Source organism: Lissotriton helveticus, chromosome 7 (assembly GCF_964261635.1).
Source record: "Lissotriton helveticus chromosome 7, aLisHel1.1, whole genome shotgun sequence".
Classification (NCBI taxonomy): Eukaryota; Metazoa; Chordata; class Amphibia; order Caudata; family Salamandridae; genus Lissotriton; species Lissotriton helveticus.
In genome coordinates, this window is record NC_136068.1 from 123,315,863 (window position 1) to 123,340,567 (window position 24,705).

Below are 24,705 nucleotides of genomic sequence, written 5' to 3' on the forward strand. Positions count from 1 at the left end.
TAAAATCTCCACAAAAAATAATATTGGGTGACCATTGTGCAAGCTCTACACTTAAAAAATCAAGTGCACCAGAGTCATCCAATATAGATCCATACAAGGAACATATGGTTACTACTAGTCCTCCAACTTTAAGTTCAGCAATCACCCATCGTCCAGATAAATCCTCTTTAACTCTTTTAACTTCCCCCATTCCACGCCTCTTGAGTATTGCGACCCCTCGTGTTGTAGAACTCTGGCGAGAGCACCCAACCACTTCCAACCCAAGATCTCTTAGGGTCCCTCTATTAGACCAGGCAATGTGGGTCTCTTGAATGCAAGCTACATCCACCCGCATAGTTAATAACATCTGGGCCAATATACCTCTTTTTCTTTTATCATTCAAACCACATACGTTGATAGAGTATATCGATAATTTAGCCATTATAAAGCATTTTTAAATGACTTGACTTAAACACAAACATATGAGCAACAACTGCCGAAATGCGATTTCTACCTAAAATGAATCTTAAACAAAAAACAAATACTTCCAGCTGTATGACCTTGCACCCCAAAAGAAGAGCTTCTTCCCACCCACCAACCCTTTTGTCCCCCCCACCCCTCCCTTCCCCCACCACCCCCCCACCAGAAGCGTAAGGGCTATTGCCCTCATTGATGGTATGTGAGTATCAGCTGTGAGTTCCACCCGGGTCTGACCCTCCCGGCAAAATAGCAAAAGAAAATAGAGTGCATCTGGGACTAGAAAAGACAAAAGGGAGAGCAGTTAAGTAACTAAGCATAATGCTAAGGGGGCCAGCCTATTCAAACTAACTGCAATGTTGAACATAACCTTGTTCCTATAACACTTATTACATAGTCTCTAAATATTGTTGCGCCTTTATCTCCGATACAAAAAATAAGGTTCTTCCTTTATGCACAATTTTAAGTTTAGCAGGGTTAAGTAGGAAGGTTTGACCCCCCTTAGCTTGCATTGGTGCCATAAGCTGTTTTAGTCTCCAACGTTGTTGAACAGTTGCAGCACAAAAATCTGGTCTAACAAAGAATTCGTGCCCCAGACCTTTTCTAGGTTTAGAAGGTCTTGCCAAATCATAAAGAATCTCGCGGAGAAGATAGTTCTGCACACAGATGAGAATAGCTCTTGGATATTTGTTCCTCCCTTCCTGATCTGTTTTTTGATTAAATGGGAACCGATGGGCTCTTATAATTTCCTTATCCCAGTCCCATCCAGTGAGATCCTGAAAAGCATCCGAGAACAAGTCTATTACAAAGTGTCGAATGTCTTTCCCTTCTGACTTTTCCCCAACTCCCAAGATACGCAGATTATTGCGTCGAGCACGATTCTCTAAATCCGTTAACTTCCAGTCCACATCTTGCCTAGTACTGTCCAAGTCTTTGATTGAGTTCTTTTGTAGCGTTAACTCATCCTCTACCGCCGATATACGTGTTTCAGTCTCTTGCACTCTCAAGTTAGTGTCCGTACTGGACTTGACCAATCGTCGAACAACATTTTGAAGTTTACGTACTGCTCCCTGAGTCCGAAGGCCCTCTGCCTTGGTTTCTTCTCTGTGAGTTAGAATCATACGGTACATTGAGGCCTGTAACTTATATATGGACTTTAAGGTGATCTCCTCAGTTTCCTCTAATAACTCAGGAATTTCAAAATTTTCATGATCAAATTCATTATTTACACCAGCCCCATCCCATTGAGGTTGGCTCATTGCTGTTAAATACTCCTTAGATTTTTCCTCTATGAACTTGCGGACTGTATTAGAAGCTCCTTCATTAGTTAGAAAGTCAGGGCCAAACATGTCTTCCTCTGTAATTTGATTACACTCCTCCGCCCAATCTTTTACCGGAGAGTGTTCCTCATTTAGGAGCTCCTCCTCAAGATCACCTTCTGATGCAACTGATAAATCAGACATTGAAAAGAATTGGCCCCCAGATTCTACGGAATCTGCATCATGTTGTTGTTGTAGGTCATTCGGTCTAGGTGAAACTCTAACACCCTCTACAGCCAAGCAAAGATCAGACACTGCATCATCGTCGTTGACTTCCCCTCTTACACCAACATCTTCATCAGCTGGAGCTAAAGCAGCATCGGTTTTAGCTAATTGGTTTAGATTGGTTTTATCGGGGTTAGAGCGTACTGTAGCCTTTGATGGAGACACTTCAATTGTAGTGCTTTTATTAGGGATAGTTGTAGGCTTCTTCTTAAATAACTCAGGTATTGTAGGCTCTTTAGAAACTCCACTTGTTTGTGAATTGCGGTTTTCTGGGTCTACTGTTGTAATACTGTTTGCAGCATTTGAGACATTTGCAGAATTCGCAACACTTGTGGAGTTAGCTAAATTGGTGGTATTTTTTTTGTTACTCTGCCTTTGGGAGCCATGTTAAATGGTAGCGATATATCCCATATAATATATAATATACAAAAAAAAATAAGAACAGGAGGAATAGGAGGGATTTTTTTCCAGTCACTTAAATCACCTCTGAGAGTTCGATACTTTTTAGTTTTCAAGCACCGCAATGTAGCAGATTCCAAAAGAAAAAATGTGTTTTCCACTCACCAAGGTGTCTTTGATTAAGCGTTGCAACAGGAAGAAAAACTACTACAGTTACTAGCTGCAAGCGATTTGGGAATACAGCCGTTTGTCCGCTGATAACGCCTTTAGTCGCGTCCTTGATCTTCACAATGTATCCGAAGCACTGGCAGTACCTTCAAGACGAAATTTGCAACAATGTAGCTAGACAAAACACACCGCCAGCACAGACACCCAGGCTAAGTCCTCCACTGAATCCTCCACACGCCTCGCAGCTGCTCACCTCGCCTCGCCTCACAGCAGACTCGAGTTTTGCAGTAAATCGCGGTTGGAGTGCCGTGGTTGAAACGCCGCGGACGCTCAGAAGCACCTGAGCCCCCGCAGACCAACGGGGAAAAGGCAGCTCAATCCCACACCTCGGACCAACGGCATGAAAACAAACGGAGAACAAATCGATCTTTTCTCCTTGGCGCCTCGGTAAAGACCGCGTAGCCTCCAGCTCCCAGCTCACAGACGAACGGTAGCAAGCACCACGCTCACACCAGGCAGGGTCAGATCTCCGGAGAGAACACGAGCAGCTCCTCACATGGCTGCAGTAGCGGCCGCCATCTTGCTTCTCATATTTGTCTACCAAAGTAATGTGGAGGGATCAGATGATTCCTACACAATACTGCAGTCCTCTGTTTTCACATCCAAACACATTATCCTTTTATGACTGACATAAAAATCCTGTAACTCAATTATCATTTGCTCACTCCTCCAACACCATCATCAGTATTTTCCTTGCAGCAAATCTGTCGGACACTAGCAGAATTTTAGTTCAGCAGTTTCCTTGTTAATATTGATATCATCATTGTCTATATGCATAATGATACACTTGCATACACAAACAAAATCGCATCACTATTAGCAAATTTGCCCAATGTAAACTCTCCATCAACCCCGATTCAGAATTATGTGGTCTCATAGGCTCTGCGACCTAGGCCTGGGTTACTGATTGACAGGCCACGGGTGGGGGTGGCACGTAGCCGGCAGACATACGCGTAAACAAGACACTAAGGTCAGTCCCCCAGATGAACACAGCAACACCACAATGGTCCCCAGAAAGTGGCTCAATAAAGCACATATCACCGGAGGGGTGCGATTGTTTCCAAAACACAATAAAGCCACATGAAGTAAGGAACACATAGCCAATCAGGGAACAGCACGTAGAATACATGCAGTGAACACCTAACTCTCATGCCGGACATCTGGACACGATACCTACTGGCCCCCATTGTGCCCATGCAAGGTCAAGGCCCACCTGCATTTCTTATCAGGGGCCTTATTTACGACTCCCCAGACGAGGCCTGCATTCTTCTACAAAAAAGGATCGTTGGGAGCGCTGTATGATACCCAGAGAAGTTTACCAACATTTTTTTAAATCGATTGTATTTGGAGACAGTCCTCAGACCCGCTTCTGTAACTGTGCTCCCGGCCGAAGTGTTATATTAAACCAACCAACTGTTCCTGTTTTGCCAAACTCCTCTTGTCTTTTGTTTTTCAAGGTAAATTCATCTTCAAGCAACATTTTGGCGAGCCAGCCAGGAGAGATAGGTACCTCGGATCTGACTGCAGCCGACTGAAAAGGGCTCGCCCGGACGGATTCACATTTGCGCAGCAAGGAAGGTGAGCAGACACAGCAATTTATTTGAAGTTCTGCTGAATAGTGTGGTGGAGTTCTGTCCTTAAGTTGCTGTTGGTGGGTAAGAGACCACATCTGATCCTTAGTCCCCAGCATTTGGCATATGGCAAACTAAGAAGCAGAGAAAATATTTCACTTGAGTGTCTTTCCACTGACCGAAATCTGGCATATTACCCATTTAATGTGTCCGAACTGAGTAGTCGTAAGGCAGCCTTTTCGGCGTTCCCGCGGAAAGCAACCTTTTTTTGATAGTTGGCACGCTAGGAAAGATGAAAATTGGTTGCCACTTGGAACGCTGGACGTGAAACTTATGGTATGCTTGTCCCCTCGTGTGATACAGGGTTGAGGCCTCACCACTTGGCGGGACACACAGTGTAGTATGCATTGGCCCTGGATGTGACATAAGGCCAGCACCTCAATATTGTTTTTTAGTCTTAAGGGTTTTTCTCAGTGCTACTGGGTTCTTAACACTACTGGTCTATGAAAGAAGTGAGAGGTGTTGCTCGCTTGGACCGCTGAGTGTGACACAGATGGTACGCTGAGCCCCTGGGTGTGAAACAGGGTGCAATTCCGAAGTTAGGGAAAAGATTTGGATCTGGAGATTAGGTGTAGCTTGTGCTTGGCCAAGAGGGGCTTGTGGTTCTAGAGTTATTTCTTTTCTCCATAAATTTTTAACAATTTTCTTTGTCTTGGAGCCGATACTGACAGGCTATCAGGCTCACTAAGTCCTGTATGCCGTGCAGGTCTATCCCTGGTCACAGTATAGCATGTACTAGGAGTGGGCTAAGGTATTTGTTTTGACAAAGTCATCATTTTTTCTATGTCAGTTTTTTCGTATTGTGGTATTTATATTGATGCAAGGTAAATCTGAAGTTGTTTAATGATGTGGTGCTGGTAAATTATTGCAAGTTGTTTTTTGTCTCGAGTATTGTGTTGTACGAAAGTGGGGTTCTGTTGCAGTACCCCCTCCCCCCCATCTTTTTTGCTTGGCTTTTGATGTAACTTTGACTGTAGAGTACTGGGTCTCTGCTCACCAGGTGCCCAGTACCAGTGCTCTTTCCCTAAAAACTGTACCACAATTAGCACAACTTCAGACCTCCATGTAAGTCTCGAGTAAATAGTACCAAGGACATTGGGATTGAAAAGGGTCCCCTGGGGACCCCACACCAAGGCCATGCAAACTACCACTGCAGTCTGCATGCCTTGGTGCAGAGAAAACCAACAAAGTCAACATGGCACACTGCCTGTATGCCATGTCAAAGCAGCACTGCCTAAGGTGTAGGTAAGTCACTCCTATGGCAGGTCTTCCAAGACCTAAGGCAGGGTACACTATGTCTCAGGTGTGGGCATATCTGCAGTAGTAGATAGGCCCCTACAATATTTAAGTCTATTCTTAATAAGTGTCGGTGAAGCCATAAAGAGTACATGGGCTGGAAACTCGACAACTCGAGTTCCCCAGGACCATGATGGCTTTACTGAATCCAGGAGTGTTTGGTACCAAACAGCTCATCTCAATAGCTCAAACTGATGCCAGTGTGGGATTTATTGAAACATGTACCCAGAGGGCACCTCAGAGGTGCCCCTGAAAACCCACTAAACCTACTGTGGTCTCTGACTGGCTTGAACCAGCTTGCCACCACCAGACATGTTGCTGAAGCTCTTCGAGGCCATAAAGAAAGCACATCCTGGGCTTAGGTGTCACACCTCCTCCCCCAAGATAAGCACAGTGCTTGAGAAGGAAGCTACAAAGGCCTTGACACCTTTGTAATGCAAATTCGGCCTCTGCTGCTAGCAGCAGATGGCAGCCTCATGTTTAAAACCCCACTTTTGGCAGGAGAACCAGTGGAAAAACTCAATAAGAGTAGGAGGTGTGCCCCCCTTCGCCAACTCCATCCCTCAGGTGCAGTAAGCAAAGTGAAGCACATTTTTCGGGACTTATCCAATCAGGGCTAAGGCAATGCACCCCTTCCCACAGGAGGGTGGCATAATAGTGGGTGTAGACACCCTAGGTAAGAGACCCATTGGTGCCAACCTGGCACTCCCCTGTAGGAAGCTGGCTCTGTATATACTATACCAAAATGAGGTACAGTGTTCAGAGTCCAGTGGAACCCCAAAGATATGCAGAGGTAAAAGTAGATAGCACCTTACTATCCATTTGTGGTAGTGTGCGGGATTCAGTTTAGCACATAAGGTGCACTCACAGTGGCACAGAGGCGGCCGGGTGCATGGTGCTGTTTTGGCATCGGGTACCCTGTTGTTTTCAACAGGAGTTGCTGATTTTGGCTGCAGGCTTGGTCCAGGAAGACTTCAAGGAGGAACCAACAGCTGGAAAGGTAAGTTGGAGGGTAGGGGCCGTGGATGCACCTCGGGCTCTCTTCTCCAGGGCGCAGGGCTTCTGGATGCAGGGGTGTCTTTTGCAGTCTGATTTCACCTTACCAGGTCCAGAAAGTGCACCAGAGGGAGACTGAGGCCCAAAAAGCTTATGCAGGGAAAACGAATAGTCCTGCATTTGGGCTACAGCCGCTCTGGCTCCAGGATATTTAGGGTGGTGCGGGTGGACTCCTGTGAATGTTCCACAACCGAAGGTTGGAAGAAGGTGTCAAGATAAACATATGTACCGACCATCGGCGCTTTGGAGCATCCCTCGATGTTGACAGAGGCAATCCCTCACCTGAACCGCTCCTTGACCAGTCTCTGGACTTCTGTGAGGACTAACAACGCTGCGAGTTTCACAGATAAGTGCAGCGGCAGAAGTTCCATCCGACACACTCTCAATGCCTTTGGCCAAAGACACTGAGAGGAACCGCACTTCTCGGAGACGTGGTATTCTCCAAGGCATCACAAACAGGCAATAGGAGGGTCCGTGACCAACATCTGTCGGTCGCACGAGCCACACGGTTTAAACTCCAACGACATCGCAAAAAAGCACACGCTCTCTCGACAAAACATCGAGATGGACCTGAAAAACGTCCCCTCTAACCGCTTCGGATCTGCATTGCAAGCAAGGAAAAAGAGGAGCTGATGTCAGCGCTTTGGCGGTGGGATTATATGGACTCCGTCGACATCACATCCGGTGGACGATGTCCGTACGGAGTCGTGCAGATGTACTATGGCGAAAAACTTCCAGATCCAGTCTCGTGTCTGGGGGAGTATTCTAAAGTAAGCCATCTGCGGTTAAATGTCTCTATCAGATCTTCCTGTTTGAGCAATGTTTGATGCTTGTGTGATGTTTTGTGAACAGGAGGTGGGGTGTTGGGCATGATAATGAGCTCCAGACAATAGTCATGTTAGATAATGGCTAATACATTTGTCTGTGGTGACAGAATGCCAGGCTGGAAGGAAATGCTGCACTCTGCCCCGAAAAGGTGTTGTGTGATCAGGGGGTAGAATAGGATAATCACTGCTTGGCGGAGGCTCTGTGGGGGGAGGCCCCCTTTTTTTTTTGCAGAGTTTTATATAGCGCGAACTAGACCCGAACCGAATCAGGTATCAGAGCGCTTTACATATTTTTTCCAGTTACGTTACATTTTACGTTTCCAGTTACTTTCATTTTAGGCACGGGGAAATTAAGTGATTTACCCAGAATCACAGGAGGTTTTGGCGTCGTTACCGAGACTCGAACCCAGATCCCCAGGTCCGAGGTCGAGCGCCCTAGCCGTTAGGCCAACTCCTCTCCCTTTACCTCCACCCGTGGTGTTATTTGGCTCTAAATTAGCAACAGTAGTAGATCTCGTTATATGAGCCTTGGGAATGCTTTCACCGCTAGGTGGAAGGTTCTGAAGTGGTAGACTTATATTCTTTCCCAGTAGGTTAGGCAATGAAAATTCCCCTGGGAAGCAGGAGTTTGTAGCACTCCCATGGCCTAAGTGCTCTCTGTATATTTTGTTCTATTTTCTCTAAAGTAGAGTCTACCTAGGGACCGAACAAATGCTCTTTGTCAAAAGGCATGTTCAAGACAGCCTGCTGAAGGCTTGAACCCAGAGATCCTGAGCCAGGTGTGACGTCTTAGGAGAACGCTGATGTTTACTCCCCTTGCCACAGCATCTGCCGCATTTAGCGCACACTGTAAAGAGTTGGTTGTGATGGTATTGTCCCTCCACTACCAACTGCTGATCTTATGGTCCTTTGGGAGATGCTGAAGTAATTCCTCCAGCTCGAAACAGTGGGCGTGATCATACCGCACCAAGAGAGCTTGATAACTGGCAATATGCCAGTGGTTAGCAGCCTGTGCTGCGACCCTTTCCCCCCCCCCGCAGTGTCTATCCGCTTGCTCTCTTTATCTGAAGGTGGTGTGTCTCCAGTGGCTTGGGGATTGGCTCTTTAACGTGCTGTGGTGGCAACTAGAAAGTCTGTTGGCAACTGATGAAGATAGGGTCAGATAGGGCAGGTATATATTATTTGTCCACTCTCTGTGTTATGACTCTGGCCCTAAATGGTTCCTTAAAAATGTCTTCAGTGTGTAGCAGCATACCTTTTAACATGGGCAGATATTGTGTAGCCCTGCGTGTAGTGGACAGAGTGTCAGAAAGGAAGCCATTCCCCAATGACTCCCTGTGTACTTCCACATTGTGGAAGTCTGCTGCTCTTGCCAAGACCTCTTGATAAGAGGCTGCGTCCTAAGAAGTGGAAGGGCGAACGGGGTAAGGGTCAGGATCATTATCTCCAGTGGGATCTGTATCATACATGTCCCAAGGATTGTCCCCTTGTGGCCCCTTGTACTCACCAGTGTCTGACGGAGGTGACTCCTGAGGTGAAATGTCCAAAGGGTCTTGAGTTAGATGTACTGGTGGAGGAGAATGAGGTCATGGTGAAGGGGAAGGTAGTGGTGGTGGAGGTGTGGAGGGATGTGGAAGGAAAACGGGGCTGGTAGCCTTGTCCATAAATTTCTTCCGAGGAGAAGGGATACATCCAATGCTTCTTCAAGAGTCAGCTTCCAGTTTAGTGGTGGAGGAAAGGAAGACTTTGTAAGTATGCGGTCAGTCTCCACTTGAATGTGGATTTTCTCTTGTCGAATGTCCAGTTTTTTCCAAAATGGGTTCAAAAGGTGACGTAGAAGCAGAGGAAATCTTTGCAATTTTCAGCTCCAAGGGTTTACAGTCTGAAACTTTTGACTTCGAGGAGCGAAGCACTTTCGTAGTTGAGGTGGTGGAAGTCGACTGCCGGGCCAGCACCTCGGTGCTTAACGTGGGTCTCGGTCCAAAGAGATCGATGTAGAAAGTTTCCGGATCCGGATCCTACCATGGCCAGACAGCAGTGGTGGACCTGGGGCCTCAGAGTATACAACTATAAAAGCTGTAGGTCTTTTGGTCGGTTTGGGTTGGGGGGGAAGGGTGTGCAGTACTCACAGTCTAAGCAGATGGAAATTCCTACACTTCTAAATCTGCCACAAGCTTGGATCTTTCAGTGACAGAGAAGGCTTCCTCTTCTTCGACGGCTGGTGGCTGCTGGGCGTGCTCCTCACCCAAAAATGTCAGGAGTGTCGTCTGTGGCTCTATGAGACATCTTGAGGTGACGAGCCCTGCAGTCCTGAAGTGTTTTCTTCAACCAGAAGGATTCACATGAGTTGGTCAGATTCCTTGTGATCTGGAAACAGGCACAAGTTGCACACTGAAATTTGGCCCACGTGCAGATACTTCGTGTGGCAACGCAGACAAAACTGAAAAGGCATACGTTCCATTACCAGTGAAGCATTTTCGGGAAAACCGGTAATAATGTTGAAGGTAGGTTCTGAAGGGCGGTGCCCTAAAGGGACTTCGGTTGAATGAATTTGAACCGGCAGAGTTTCTGATCAGAGTCGCAGATGGAAAAGTGCGACCAATAACAATACGTATAAGACCAGAGAAAAGAACTGGAGAATCTATCAAAAACTGAGTTAAAACACAGAGCAGAGGCACACACGTAAGAAGTCAACTGCGGACAAAAAAAATATCTGATAATGGAGCCAATGTCCATGTGCATTACCACCGAGAGGAGGAGTCACTACATCTTGTGACATGAAAAAAGTCTTCAAAGAAATGCAACTTGCACAACTCCAGACCCAACACTAGATGGCCGGAGTACTCAGAGCATGTGTATCTACAGCATCACATGCTATTGAACATAATGCTAGGATGCCTTTGAGTGAAAATACACTCTACATGTTACGCAAGATGAAATGAGTCACCCAGCAACCACCATCTTGTGTAGCACACACTTGTGGAGTTGAATGGTTCAAGCACATGAGTGAAACAACACACGTACATGCAAGTGTCCTTCACACAATTCTTAAAAAACAAAACAACCATGGTAGATTGTGTAGACTTTAAATGAGGAGAGCAGGTAGGCCTTTTCTACACAGTGGTGCAGGACAGTAGTCATCTCTGCAGAGAAGGATGCACTTTAGGTACCTTTCAATTTCAGAGCCCGGCTCCAATAGACTCAACATTATAACAAGAGTACCTACACTAGGCTCTCATGATCGCTGAGCTCTCATGGAGAAAATGCTAAGAGCATTAACAAAAAAAACAAAAAATTAAACAAACAAAAAATTTACAGAGTCGGGCAGCATTAATTCACAAAGTAATAGGGAGGAATTTTGCCCCAGCACATTCCATCTACACTCTCCTCACCACATACATTCCACTTTTTTGCTCTTCAGATATTCTGAACACGGTTATTTGCTTTTAACTCTACTCTAAAGACTTTCCAATGCTTCAGATCCTGGAATGCAGCCCTTATGATCGCTTTTAAACCTACAATTTCCAGAATGTTTTTTTAACAGATAGTCTTGATATGCAGACCCTGAAGTAAATGCTGTCAAAAAGAAACCCTTGATTTTGTGTCTGCTGCTCCTAAAAAAGTGGAGTCCTGGGCCAAAACAAATTCATCAAGTGGATGGATGTAAAAAACATAACAATACATACCTTCTATAATATGAACAAGCCCTCAGTCTTTTAAAAAGTTTGGAATATTGCCTTGCCCTCAGTTTGGACACACTGGTTTTACCTTACTCATTTACACACTTAGCAGTTTCAATCAAGGGCCTTCTGAAAGACCTTCAGACACCACGAACAGTGTTAGTTACAGCCAGCATGCATCAGGGACTTACGCTGTCTGCGTCTTCCATCCACGTGTGCTTCCGATCCTCCTCCTCAATCCCAATACCGATGACTGCTCGGATAACAGCTTGACAAGTAACCACACTACCAGCTTTATCACACTCCTCAGCATCCTGAAAATGGGGCACAAAACAGAAAAAAGGCAATCAATGAAATCTACCAGGCTGCAACTTAACTCTGAGAATCCAGGGCACTCGTGTAAGCCTTGTTATCTACCAGTCTAGAGTGGGAGCTCAAATCACTATTAATCATCTCATATACACAAAAAACTCAATCGACTTGGTGATCACTCCCCCCGCGCCCCCCTTTCCAGACTGTCACAGTACAGGGATCAGAGGCTCCAGAGAGGACAGGAAATAAGGGACCTCAGACGAAGTAGGTGAGGAGATGAGTGCTCCAGCAAGGGCACAAAGCAGAGGAAAAAGGCCTCTGAGATGGTGCTGGAGTTCAGTGGTCACCAAAATGGTAAAGATGTTCAGTGATCTTAGAATATAATATCAATGTTTCGATGCAGGGTTCAGGTTTTCAGAGTGATCCTTCTTAAACAGCAGTTTTGTAGTATGTTTATCTAGGGACCTGTATCGATACTCCTATTTCTGACCATTGTCCGGTTAATAAATCACTAAAAGCCATACAACGGCACAGAAACCCGTTTTCAGATTAGGTCATAGCGCATGCTATCACATTAGGCAAGCACTATTCCTCCAGCCCCCCTAGAAAGCACACCGAGTTCTCAAAACAAACCAAACCTCCAGCAGACCTGGGAAATCCCCCGCAGCTATTGTTTTGATTTAGTTCGAGAACTCCTGTAAAGAATGTAAGAACGACCAGTTCTTATGACATCCTTAATGACGTCTTATGTCCATCCTTACGTTAAACTCGGCACCTTTCAGGTATAAATATACCGACGCTGCCCTAAGCAAAGACACGGTGGTGATGAGCTTGGAGCAGCGCTACTTGCCGGAGAGCCCAGCTGATGCAGGAAGCCCACGGACGCTGCCCCTCCCTTTTGACGCGCTGAGAGAGACGCTGCCTTTTCTCCTGCCGAGAAATCCAGCCTCCGGCGTTTCCGGCTTGCCCTCGCGGGTAACTGGGATACCGAGTCCTGAGACAGAGATACCAGCCCTCCAGCCTTCTAAATCCCAGGTACTGAACTGACTAACTCCTTACAGAGAATTCTTGAGTCAGATTCTTGGCAAACAAAACTTAACTTAAACTGCTACTTATTTACTCCCGCCCACGTATTAGGCTCAGGTCAGGTACACTGGGGTAGGCGTAGTTAGAAGCACCAGTTGAGTACTATTAGTCAATGTATATATGTATGTATATCTTTTATCCATTTTAAGTATCATATGGCTAAGAAACCATATCAATGCTTTTACAGTATATTTTATAATCCTGCTTTTACTGTGTGCACTTTACTTAACCATAAGTATTGCATTTGTAGCGATTCATTTCTCTTGTATGAGAAAAGAGACTGATCAATAAATAACACCTTTTTATTGAACACGCCCGTCTCTTCTTTTCTCTACAATCTGGTGAAACTAAGTATGCACGTATTGACTGAGTAAAATAGTTGTCTTTTGTTTTCACACGACTCTAGAGATATACTCTTGATTAGGGAGAGCAAAGTTGTCATGTTCTATGGTTGTCAGAAACTAAATCACTTCTTGTATATCCAGGGAGGTTAAACTCCTCCTTGCCTATTCGAGAAAGTTTCTAGTGAACTCTGAGCTAGCTGGCACACATAACTTTAAGTCTAATATCGTCAGTAGAAGACCTAGTTAACCTCTGTCCTACGTCTATACTATTGAAGATATTATTCCAATGCGCAGAGCCTATTGGGAAAATAGGAGCTACACTACATGGCGCCCAACGTTTGATAAGGTGATAAATCTAACGCAAGGCATTAGAGTAACTCAGTCGTGCTTTTTCACACAGACCCTTTCTCCCATAAATACTCTGGAGTGGGTAAAAGGTTAAATCCGCCAAACTTAGTAGGAGGAGACTCCTATGTATAGTTTTTGGTTTATTCAACGTTGAAGGATACACTGTTCCAAAATATTGTGCATCTAATCTTTGTTTCCGTGGAAACCTGATCTGCAACAAAACCTTCCTGTCAGTAAAATGTCAGACAACGAAGGAGAGAGGGAGACAGCTAGAATGGCAGCTCAACTCCTAGCAGATGACAATTGTGTCCTGCAATCTGACCCGGACGCAATACTCATCCCGGTCAGCATAAGAAAAACTATAACCTTAAAACTTATAGAAAATGGACTAACACCAAGAGGTGGTACAGTCATATTCGTAATTGAGGCACATGAATATCGGCAGACAGAGGTATTCTATTCATGGATAAACTTTCCAGCAGCAAACGCTGTAACAAAGGAATTCCACTATTACAAGATAGAGGAACCTCCGGATGAGTACACTCCTTTCGAGGAGGTGGAAATACCACTAAAATACCAAGAGCACCTGCTCTGGTTTAAAGGCGCCCTAAAACATAATGATCACATCACCAGGCTCGGTCCACTAGGTAGACCAGGAGCAACGTGGCCGGTTCTAGCCGGATACACACCACATCCAGACATTGAAGATATGTCTGCACCAGATCTTTTAGCACAGCTAAAACAACTGATTAAAATACACAGACAATTAGTCCAATATGTAATGCGGACCTCAACAGTCGAAACAGCTATTACAATTCCACAGCTGACCCCTCATCAGGGGAACACAAATAAAATTACACCACAGAACATACAGTCCTGTCTAGGTAAAGTACCCATTAAACGGGAACAAATTCCATTCTGGTTAGCACAAAAAATCACTCAAATAGAGGCGGTATTTCCGGATACCACCCCTGTTGAGAAACACAGAATTCTGACTATCTGTCTTCCAATGGGAATCGCACCACATGTGGAGGACTGTGACACTTGGGGTACAGTCTTTGCTTCCATTTACACAAAAACACATGGTGTTCCGTCCATGTCGGTAATACCAGATGTGCTAAAACAGATTCAAAGCGAATACGGTCCAGAACCTGCCTTAACTCTGGGTATGAAATTACTGAAAGACTTCAAGCAGGTCTCAGCAATATTACTAGCCAACATAAAGGGGGAAGCAGCAAATGTGGCAATCTGCCAAAGGTTGAAAGAGACAGATATAGCAGACCAACCATTTGAACTTGCCAGAATCATAGAAAAATCCTATGAATAACTAGGAAGAGATAGTTTGGGTGGGAAACCAGTGAAACCCCAACTAATTGAAAATCCTGAAAAGGTATTTATTAAAAATAATCTAAACACTCCAAAAAAGAGCTGGGATGGAAATAAACAATCCACTCCCAAAGAAAAAAGATTCCAGGTCTCCTCGGCGGAGAGAAAGATATCCGGACCAAGGACACAAGTCTCCCCAAAGGGAGCCCTCTGAGAAAAGATACAACCTTAGAAATAGGGATAATATGAAGAAACCTGATAGATATCAAGATATTGATACACGTCCCTCTCGATCTTTTCAGACTTCCTCGCAGAAATCGGAAAGAAGAGGACGGTCAGAACACAGGGAAGAGCACGTCAAGTCCAAAGACAAGGAACCTGCTCATCAAAATAAAAAGTTACATTTCCAAAGAAGAAGGTAGCCAGTATTAAAGTAATCAAACATGCCGAGGATACTGAGGTCACAACTGAAAAACGGAGAGTGGGCTCAGACAATGCTAGACAGCGCAGCAGAAGTGAGCATAGCTCGCAAGATCCTGATGAATCATCTGGAGACAGTGGACACGAATGAATACATTCAGGTGGAAACTGCAGATACCAGAGTTAGCAAACCTCATAAAATATATTAAATAACATTGCGTATAGAGGGAAATAAGACTAGGAAAATAAGGGGTCTATTTTGGGATAATCTCTCCAAGGGCTATGACATCCTTCTAGCTGAAAAAGATGGGCCACCAGAGTTTGTCAGGGAGTGCCCTCATGGCGAAGAAATAATTATGCCTGCCTTCTCAAATCGTATTCCAATTCATAAAAAATATACCCCTGCAAGAAAGTGGGCAGTAGCCCAGGCTCCTGCATTATATAAAAATCATGTGGGATGGGATGAGGACTCTCCTCCTCACAAAATTCAGTTAAAATCACAACCAACTGCACAGAGACAGTATCCAATTAAGCAAGAAGCTAAAAAACACGTCAAGGAGATCTTAGATCAACTTGAATACCAGGGGGTGATTGAAACATGCACTTCACAAATGAACAATCCTTTGTTTCCTGTCTCCAAGCCAGATGATTCATATCGTCTTGTTTTGGACTACAGACACTTAAACTCATGTTGCAAGACTTTTGCAGTACAAAACTCACACAGTGCAGCACTAATGAATAACATAGTGCGCAAAAAATATAAAACAACATTAGACATCTCTAATAGATTCTTTTGTCAAAATATAGCACCAGAAAGCAGATATTTGACCGCGTTCTCAATAAACGGCTCGCAGAAAAATTCTGTCGTTTGCCACAGGGGTTCAAGAACAGCCCAGGATTATTCTCAGCGAGAGTAACAGAGTTACTACAAATATATGATGATGAGGCATTATCTTATGTCGATGACATCTATCTCACAGATGATGACTTGGATACTCACTTGAAAAGAGTGAACACCATAATACTTGGGTTCGCAGCAGAGGGTTACAAATTCAACTTCAAAAAGTCAAGAATTGCCCATCTAACTGTCCTGTTTTTAGGATATGAATTATCAAGTGAAGGCAAAAGCCTGGCTGACAATTTCCTAGAGAAATGTGCTGTAATCCAAGCACCAAGAACGCTGAAAAACTTACAATCAATTCTAGGTTTCCTGAATTTCGGAAGAACTTACATTATAAATTATGCAGAGAGGGTTAAACCTCTCTATGACCTAATAAAACCAGATTTTAAAAGAATCAACTGGACTCAAAAACACAGAAATTTTGAGATCATTGCAAACCGACATGTTAGCTAAAACACAATTGCAAACACGTGATAACACACGCAACCTTGTGATTCGAGTCATCCCAGGAAGATGCGGATTCACATACCTGACCTCTAATGAGGGAGAAACGGTACCAATAGCATGCAAATCTCATTTGTACACAAAAGCTGAAAATTCTAACCGCGGTACAGACTGCTGTAGCGAAAGAAAGAGCCCTAGCACAAGGTAAACGAATAATCATCGTGACACCAATACCAGCCCTGGAGGCGGTAACAAAGGCAAGCATTCCGAATGCTAAAGCACTACATCCGAGATGGATTCAGTGGGCTAATTCTCTTGCTGCCACAGACGTAGTATACGAATTTGATCCTAATTTAAAAACACAAGAATTTCTCCAATATGAATTTGAATGTCCCCTGCCGACCGAAATCCTGCCTCTAGAACATTATGGCTGTATAATATAAACAGACGGATCAGCACAACCCGCAGTTGGGGGTAAACAAGCTTACAGTGCTGTGTGCGCGATTGTTAAAGGTCGTTGGCACGAAGGGAAATTTAAACCACTGATAACTAAAACACAATCTCTAGGAGATTGTACAGCTCAGCGAGCTGAACTCCTGGCATTTAAGATGGCGCTTGAAAATACCGATCGCAAATTCCCCCCACTCATAGTGTGCGATTCATATTATTGCGTTCAGTCTTATAATGAATACTTGCAGATCTGGGTTCAGAACGGTTTTAAAGATGCAAAAGGTGGCACAATCAAGCAAAAAATGCTTTGGGAACAAGTAGTTCTTTTACAAAAAGAACTACAAAAGACTCACGTGATACATACACTGAGTCATCAACGTGATGGCGTTCACGTTGCAGGGAATTCATTGGCTGATGAAGCAGCGAAGGCAGCTGTCCAAACGGCTTCCGTAGCTGCAACCACCCGGTCAAAAACAAAAATAGACAGCGAAATATTACAGGCTGTCAGCGCTATGGTAAAAAGATGCGAGAGAAACACTCCCGAAAGGCTTTCCAGTAAAGTACTCATACATAACTGATGCGAATAACGTTCCATTTGCTCGAATCCCTGGAGTGGGGGATAGGGCAATTCCAAACATGGAATATAGGTTAGGACTCATTATAGCGGCACACGAAAGGCTCGCTTCTGTACATGCTGGCGTTTCAGCCACAGTATCGTTATTAAAACAGAGATACTGGTGGCCACAAATGAGAAGACAAACCAGGAACTATGTTCTAGAATGTGAAATATGTCAAAGAATGAAGGTATCAACAGTGAAACGACCAGCACAGACGCCCCTTCTAATCTCAGATAAACCATTAGCATGTGTTTACCTGGACCACTGCGGTCCCTTACAAAGGGACGGCAACTATAAATATATCATGGTCGCAGTAGATTCCTGCACGAGATTCATATGGATGATGCCCCAGCGCTCGGCTGACGCCAGAACTGTTATAAAAGATTTGCGAGTCTTTATCGGCACATACGCAATTGGCATGCTACATTCTGACCAGGGTCCTGCTTTTAGCTCTCGAGCTTATAAGGAGGCCATGACCAGCATGGGCATTGCGTTGCGGTACTCTTGTCCCTTTCATCCTGAGGGAAATGGAATTGTGGAAAGAAAAAAACGTGACATAAGCAATCTATAACAGCAAAGGTATTAGGTTCGGGGGCTGGGTGGGTCAAACATTTAATAAGTGTCCAACGTAGTCCTAATAATCTGCCAAGAAATTCTCTGAGAGGTCTCAGCCCGTACGAACTATTGTTTGGGACTAGAATGTTAATCCAGGACCTCGACAGTCAAACTTCAGTGGTGAAAGAAAAATGCTTTGATATCAAAGATCGTTTGGCTATTTTACAGGACTTAAATGAAACAAGAAAAGACCTGAGCAACATAAAGTTGAAACCGCAGCCAACAACCACTGAAGAGAAACCACCTGTCCCAGCAAGGCCTGTCTGGATTCCAAAAATCAGGGATCTGGTCAGAGAGAAGATCGCGGTAAAGAAGGAATTTGGGCCTTCTTACAGAAAAGCAGTTCCTGTCTTGTCTGTCAACGGGACAAGATCAGTAGTATTACCGCCCCTTGCTGGTAAAAAGGAGAACCGAGTTGTATCCATCGACCTGGTTAAACCACAATCATGTGGCCGATAACAAGTAGTAGGCCAAGTGGACTCCCAAGAAGTAGTAGAACACCAAGGTTTGCTACAAATACAGAGGTTCAAACTGAGAGACTGATCACATTTGATAAACCAACAGTGAATCAACAAGGACTATGCAACAAAGCCATGGAACTTAAACCTCTTGAAACCCAAATCAAAATTTTACATCAAGAAACACCAATCTACAATGATGTAACAACTGACTATGCTAATGAAACAAAGCAAATTCCTAAAGCAAAAAGGAATCCAGAAGCAATTGGAACAATTGACAGAACAGCATCTGGCTACTTCATCAACTTCGATGATTTTTCTGAGGATCCGAGTGAACCTGAGGAACAGCCAACAACAAGAACTTTTAAAGACAAAGCAAAAGAACTCTTTCATCAACTAAAAGAAACCTATCTGATTTGTCCATGGATTGAATTTTGGGTGGCACTAGGTGTATTCATCCTCATACTTTGGCTCATCATGGTACTATGCTTGGGACATTTCATTGAGGGAAAATATGTTACAATGGACACAGCAAGTCAGAATATCAACGTGGTCCTGAAACCACACAAGTCTTCACACATCGAGAAAAGAGAACTTTCTTCAGTAAACTTCACAGCCAATCCTATACCCGGTGGGGTAGCATGGGACAAAACTGATTACGAAATCTATGGTCCGGTTGAGCTCCTGAAGTATCCTCATCAATTCAAGATTTCATTGAGTGACTTTGTAAAACCAAGCACATTCGCAGATGATTGGGACTTTGAAAGTATTAATGATATGATGTCAGATCTAGTGATGTCAGCTAAATTTACAGAACATGATTATTTACAAGGTTCATCTAATTATGACCAGATGTATTGTTTTAACCACTATGGTAACCATTATCTGCATAAATCTGCTCAACCTAGAAATGTTTTAAATTATAACCAATGGGAACATTGTGCAACTCCACCAAAAGGCAGTTCAAAAACATTTTATGAAAAATGTTCTTATTTTTCAGGGTTCAACACAAGCAATGCAGAAACATTTTATTTCAAATTGTTAAATAGGACAGGTATGAAAACCATGCTTACAAACACAAAATTGATATATTCAGAATCCTTTTTTGAAAATATGAAAACATTCAGTTTTGATTTCTGGAACAAAAATATTGAAACAAAGACTATCTGGGGTACAAGAGATTGGCAAGTGCAAGGTATAGAATCATTATTTAGAGCCTGCATGATCCCAGAACAAATTATATTTTTGAATGATACAATTCAACAGACAACTTGTCTTGGCCTAGCCAAAATTAAAGACTTAATCAAACCGTCTATTCCGAAACCAACACCTGACAGTAATAGCACTACAGAAGTTGAAATAGACGTATCCCATATTTTAAACCAAAACAGAACACATCCTGAGTGGAAAAAATGGTTGATCTGGCCCACAGACACAAATAACTGTCAAGACAGATTCCTGAACAAAATACAAGGGTTCACATTGACCAGGCCAGACCCTAGATACTCCCAGAGACAACATCCAGGGATTGTAACTACTTACAGTGTAGGGAAACTCTGCTTTGAATGGCTACATACATCCACACTGGCAGAAATTAAGCAACACTTAACTTTACTTAAAGAAGGTGCTGACTTGCGTGATTTCATTATGGGACCACGCAAACAGCGTCAAAAAGTTTCATAGCGGCCTCTATATATGCAGCTTACAACGAAGCTTGGAAAGAAACTCAAATTGAGACAGCAGAGAAAATACGGGAAATTGACCGTGTTAATTTGGAAAGAACACTTTCTGTTGTGGACAATGGGTTAATGACTCTGTCTTCCAGAATATATTCACTGGACAGTATTGTATCTTCCTCAATCGATATAATAGAGCAAGACTTACTGATGTTGCAACACGGTCAGTCCCAATTACGTTCTATTGTACAGCTTGGCTGGACGTTACAAAATCTGCGTGCTATGTGCCTTGGCGTTTAATCAACACAACGTCACTATTCAGTATCTTTAACCTTACTGATACACAAATCAGCTTGGCACAAAAGGGTGCTGATTATACAATTCTGAGCATTGAAAAACTTGAGAGATTACCATTTACAATGTCAGAACGACCTGTCATTGAATGGATAATACATGGGATAATAACTATTCCGATAACGACTTTCCAGTTTCGATACTGCCAAAAATATATACAGGCAGGCCAGTATGAAAGGTTGGGTAAAGGATACATTAAGTCAACATGGAACTTACCCTATACACACACGTGTCAGTAATAAAGGACAGAGTGTATTTCTTAGTGGTAATAATTGTGAAAAATCACTAAGTGGTATACTTCTGTGTCAGGGTATAAGTTTGGATGGGGCCTGTGAAGGGACTTCAAATAACCTTTCATGTCACCAGCTCGGCGCACCTGCAACACAAATAGAACCATTCTTTAAAAGGCTCTCTAATGGGAGTTACATTCTAATTGTAGATCACAGATGTTGTGGCTTGCTGCCAGGAAAACCTTATCTAGTAAGCGTGACTTCCACGGTCATTTGCTGTGAAAGGGTATTGTTCCCGAATGATGCTCCAGACAGGGAGGGAAGGTTATGGCCCAGTTTGAAATTCTCTTTTATTCGAATTGATACTTTAAGCAGAATGAAGACTGTGCTCCTACAGACGCCAACCCATTTGACGTCATCAAACAGACCCCCCAGGATATAGCGGCATGGATTGGCAAATTTAGCGGCACAAAAATGAAAATTTAGCGGCACAAAAATGGAAATTTAGCGGCATTTAGCGGCATTTTATTTTGGGGGTTTTGCAACACCAAACACAGATATCTTATTGTTTGACCTTGCCCACGTAACGCTTGTTCCTGTGCCTGAGTGTCTAGCACTTATTGCAGTACTATACCTCAAATTATACTCTGTTTTCTCTTATAACTGCACACTTGTCACTTTCATCTCCTCTTGTGCACTTTTGACTACCTCATGCATTTTTGGTTGCTCACAATTTTTACTCAAGTATTTTGTTTGCTCACGATTGTCACTATTACCTTTACTACCTCATGTATTTTTGGTTGCTCACAATTTTTACTCAAGTATTTTGTTTGCTCACGATTGTCACTATTACCTTTACTACCTCATGTATTTTTGGTTGCTCACAGTTTTTACTACCTCATGTATTTTGTTTGCTCACAAATGTCACTATTACCTTATGTAAGTAACGTATGTTTTTGCAATCTGTTCTTTTGTAATGTTTCTCATTATGTTTCATCTTGGTTCCTAATGTGAAGCGCTCTGACGCCTTCAGGTAAAGTCCGCGCTATATAAAAATGCATAAATAAATAAATAATAAAAACTTTACCCAAGGCCGGGCGAGGCCTGCAATAAAAGCTTTTCCCTCTCTCCTCTTCCACATCTCCACTGCCCCCCTCCCACCCGGGCAGCGTTCTTAACAAAGCTGGTTTTAAACTTGCCTACGGACGGTACCTGTCAGTGTTCTGTTCGCCGCCGGCCTTCCTCCTGCTCCGACGAGTCCGAGTCTCTGAGGAAGAGTCTTCGTTTGTGTCGCTGCCGCTTCGTGCTCTCTCCCCCTCTTGCTGGTGTGGTGCTGGTCTTCTCCCTCTCTCGGCCGCCGTGGTCTTCTCCCTCTCTCGGCCGCCGTGGTCTTCTCCCTCTCTCAGCCGCCGTGGTCTTCTCCCTCGCGCGTCCTCGACCTCCTGGCTCCTTCTCTTCTCGCGGCGCAAGCCGCAAATCAAATGGAAAATGGGTGCGGAAACGGGAAACGGCAAATTTCACGGGCTTTATGCCAAATATCGCGGCATTTGCAGAGATCGCGCGATTTTTTTGCAAATCGCGATAAGCTGGAGGGTCTGATCAAAAGAAACGTATGATCTCCAAGTTGCAAGGACAACGGGTGAGATACATGCATTGTTATCAACAAATTGCCCCCTACACTTCGCAGAAATGCTAAACGAAATCTTAAATATTTCTGATACAACTGGTATCGCAAGTGTATTTAAGACAGTTTTTTCGGGACTGTTAACACCATTCAAAGCAGTCCTGGGTATTTTTCCAAATTTCGTCCATTCCATCTTTGGCGGACTTCCACCCCTGTTGGGACTCGTAGCAGGCATTTTATTTTTGCTACTCCTGCTTCGTTATGGCAAGCCATGTCACAGACAAGACTCCAGCAACAATGGAAGAAACGATCCTAGCAATCCGCTACCGGGACCGCATAACTAAAGTCCTTGGACTAGCCTGGCTAAGAGATCTAAATATGACCTGGTTTCTTTCGTTCAGACCCATGTGGCAGAATTGTGTTATGCCTGTATTAAGGTGCATGCTATGCGGCAAAGAATGCGTGTTGGACACGTGTCTTACACTACAATCAGAAGTACCATTGGATGCAGATACTTTGTTGAGTCCAGTAAAGGCTCATGCATTGTGCTGTCCCCAGCGGCTACCTATCCTGATGACGGCATTCGTGGAGACTTCACCACTACGATTGAAGGGTAGTGAAGTGCAAGATGAAAGCAGCATCGATCAGGTACGACCTTCTGTTAGCTATGCTGATCAAACCATCACTGAAAGCGAACATGCGCATGACTGCATGGTAGCGACATTTTGCAACCTAGTCGAACTTTCACCAAAAGCTGTAGACTGTTTTTTCGAGAGTCTGTCTGAAATGATGTTCTCACCAGAACAGAGAGAGTGACTTTAAGCAACGTGCACACAGCGTTCCCTGAAATCTGCATTTGGCCTTCAGCTTTAAAAACAAAGCAACTGAGAATTTTTTTTCCGTCTTCCCCTGAAAACGAAAACTTTTCTCCAACTCCAAAATATTTACCTTTTTGGCACTTATCTTCTGCTTAAAGTAAAACTTTTCCTAGAGAACAGAGCTTCTATTTTTAGGAAACTCTAGCAACATTACGTTACCTCAACCTCTAGCTTATTTACAAGAAATTGTATTTATATGTGATGAAGTGGTCTCGCACTTTTCTTCTGTATTAAGAGCCATTTCATGTGTAATTTTCGCAGATCATTCATGCTGATTTAAAATGTGCATCTTTTTTTGAATGATTACACTGCTTGAATGCATACAGTATCTATACTAATTTTCGTGTATTTCGCAATACCAATTTCGAATGCAAAAAATGTATTTTGGGGTGGTTCGATATACACATGCACTGTTAGTTATGTTTACTATTGCTTAGGTTAGTAAATATGTACATAAAATCGTGGAGTGGGTGTAGTATGTTTATCTAGGGACCTGTATCGATACTCCTATTTCTAACCCTTGTCCGGTTAATAAATCACTAAAAGCCATACAACGGCACAGAAACCCGTTTTCAGATTAGGTCATAGCGCATGCTATCACATTAGGCAAGCACTATTCCTCCAGCCCCCCTAGAAAGCACACCGAGTTCTCAAAACAAACCAAACCTCCAGCAGACCTGGGAAATCCCCCGCAGCTATTGTTTTGATTTAGTTCGAGAACTCCTGTAAAGAATGTAAGAACGACCAGTTCTTATGACATCCTTAATGACGTCTTATGTCCATCCTTACGTCAAACTCGGCCCCTTTCAGGTATAAATATACCGACGCTGCCCTAAGCAAAGACACGGTGGTGATGAGCTTGGAGCAGCGCTACTTACCGGAGAGCCCAGCTGATGCAGGAAGCCCACGGACGCTGCCCCTCCCTTTTGACGCGCTGAGAGAGACGCTGCCTTTTCTCCTGCCGAGAAATCCAGCCTCCGGCGTTTCCGGCTTGCCCTCGCGGGTAACTGGGATACAGAGTCCCGAGACAGAGATACCAGCCCTCCAGCCTTCTAAATCCCAGGTACTGAACTGACTAACTCCTTACAGAGAATTCTTGAGTCAGATTCTTGGCAAACAAAACTTAACTTAAACTGCTACTTATTTACTCCCGCCCACGTATTAGGCTCAGGTCAGGTACACTGGGGTAGGCGTAGTTAGAAGCACCAGTTGAGTACTATTAGTCAATGTATATATGTATGTATATCTTTTATCCATTTTAAGTACCATATGGCTAAGAAACCATATCAATGCTTTTACAGTATTATTTTATAATCCTGCTTTTACTGTATGCACTTTACTTAACCATAAGTATTGCATTTGTAGCGATTCATTTCTCTTGTATGAGAAAAGAGACTGATCAATAAATAACACCTTTTTATTGAACACGCCCATCTCTTCTTTTCTCTACAATCTGGTGAAACTAAGTATGCACGCATTGACTGAGTAAAATAGTTGTCTTTTGT

General features: G+C 43.7%; 1 protein-coding gene across 1 annotated transcript in view; it reads right to left on the bottom strand.

Moving 5' to 3' along the window:
* Positions 1 to 24,705, bottom strand: part of PRPF6 (pre-mRNA processing factor 6) — a 206,468-nt gene that overhangs the window by 91,605 nt on the left and 90,158 nt on the right. The window contains exon 12 of the mRNA XM_078651660.1: positions 11,309 to 11,431. Coding sequence (XP_078507786.1) covers positions 11,309 to 11,431 — 123 coding nt within the window. The remainder of the gene's footprint in view (positions 1 to 11,308; positions 11,432 to 24,705) is intronic.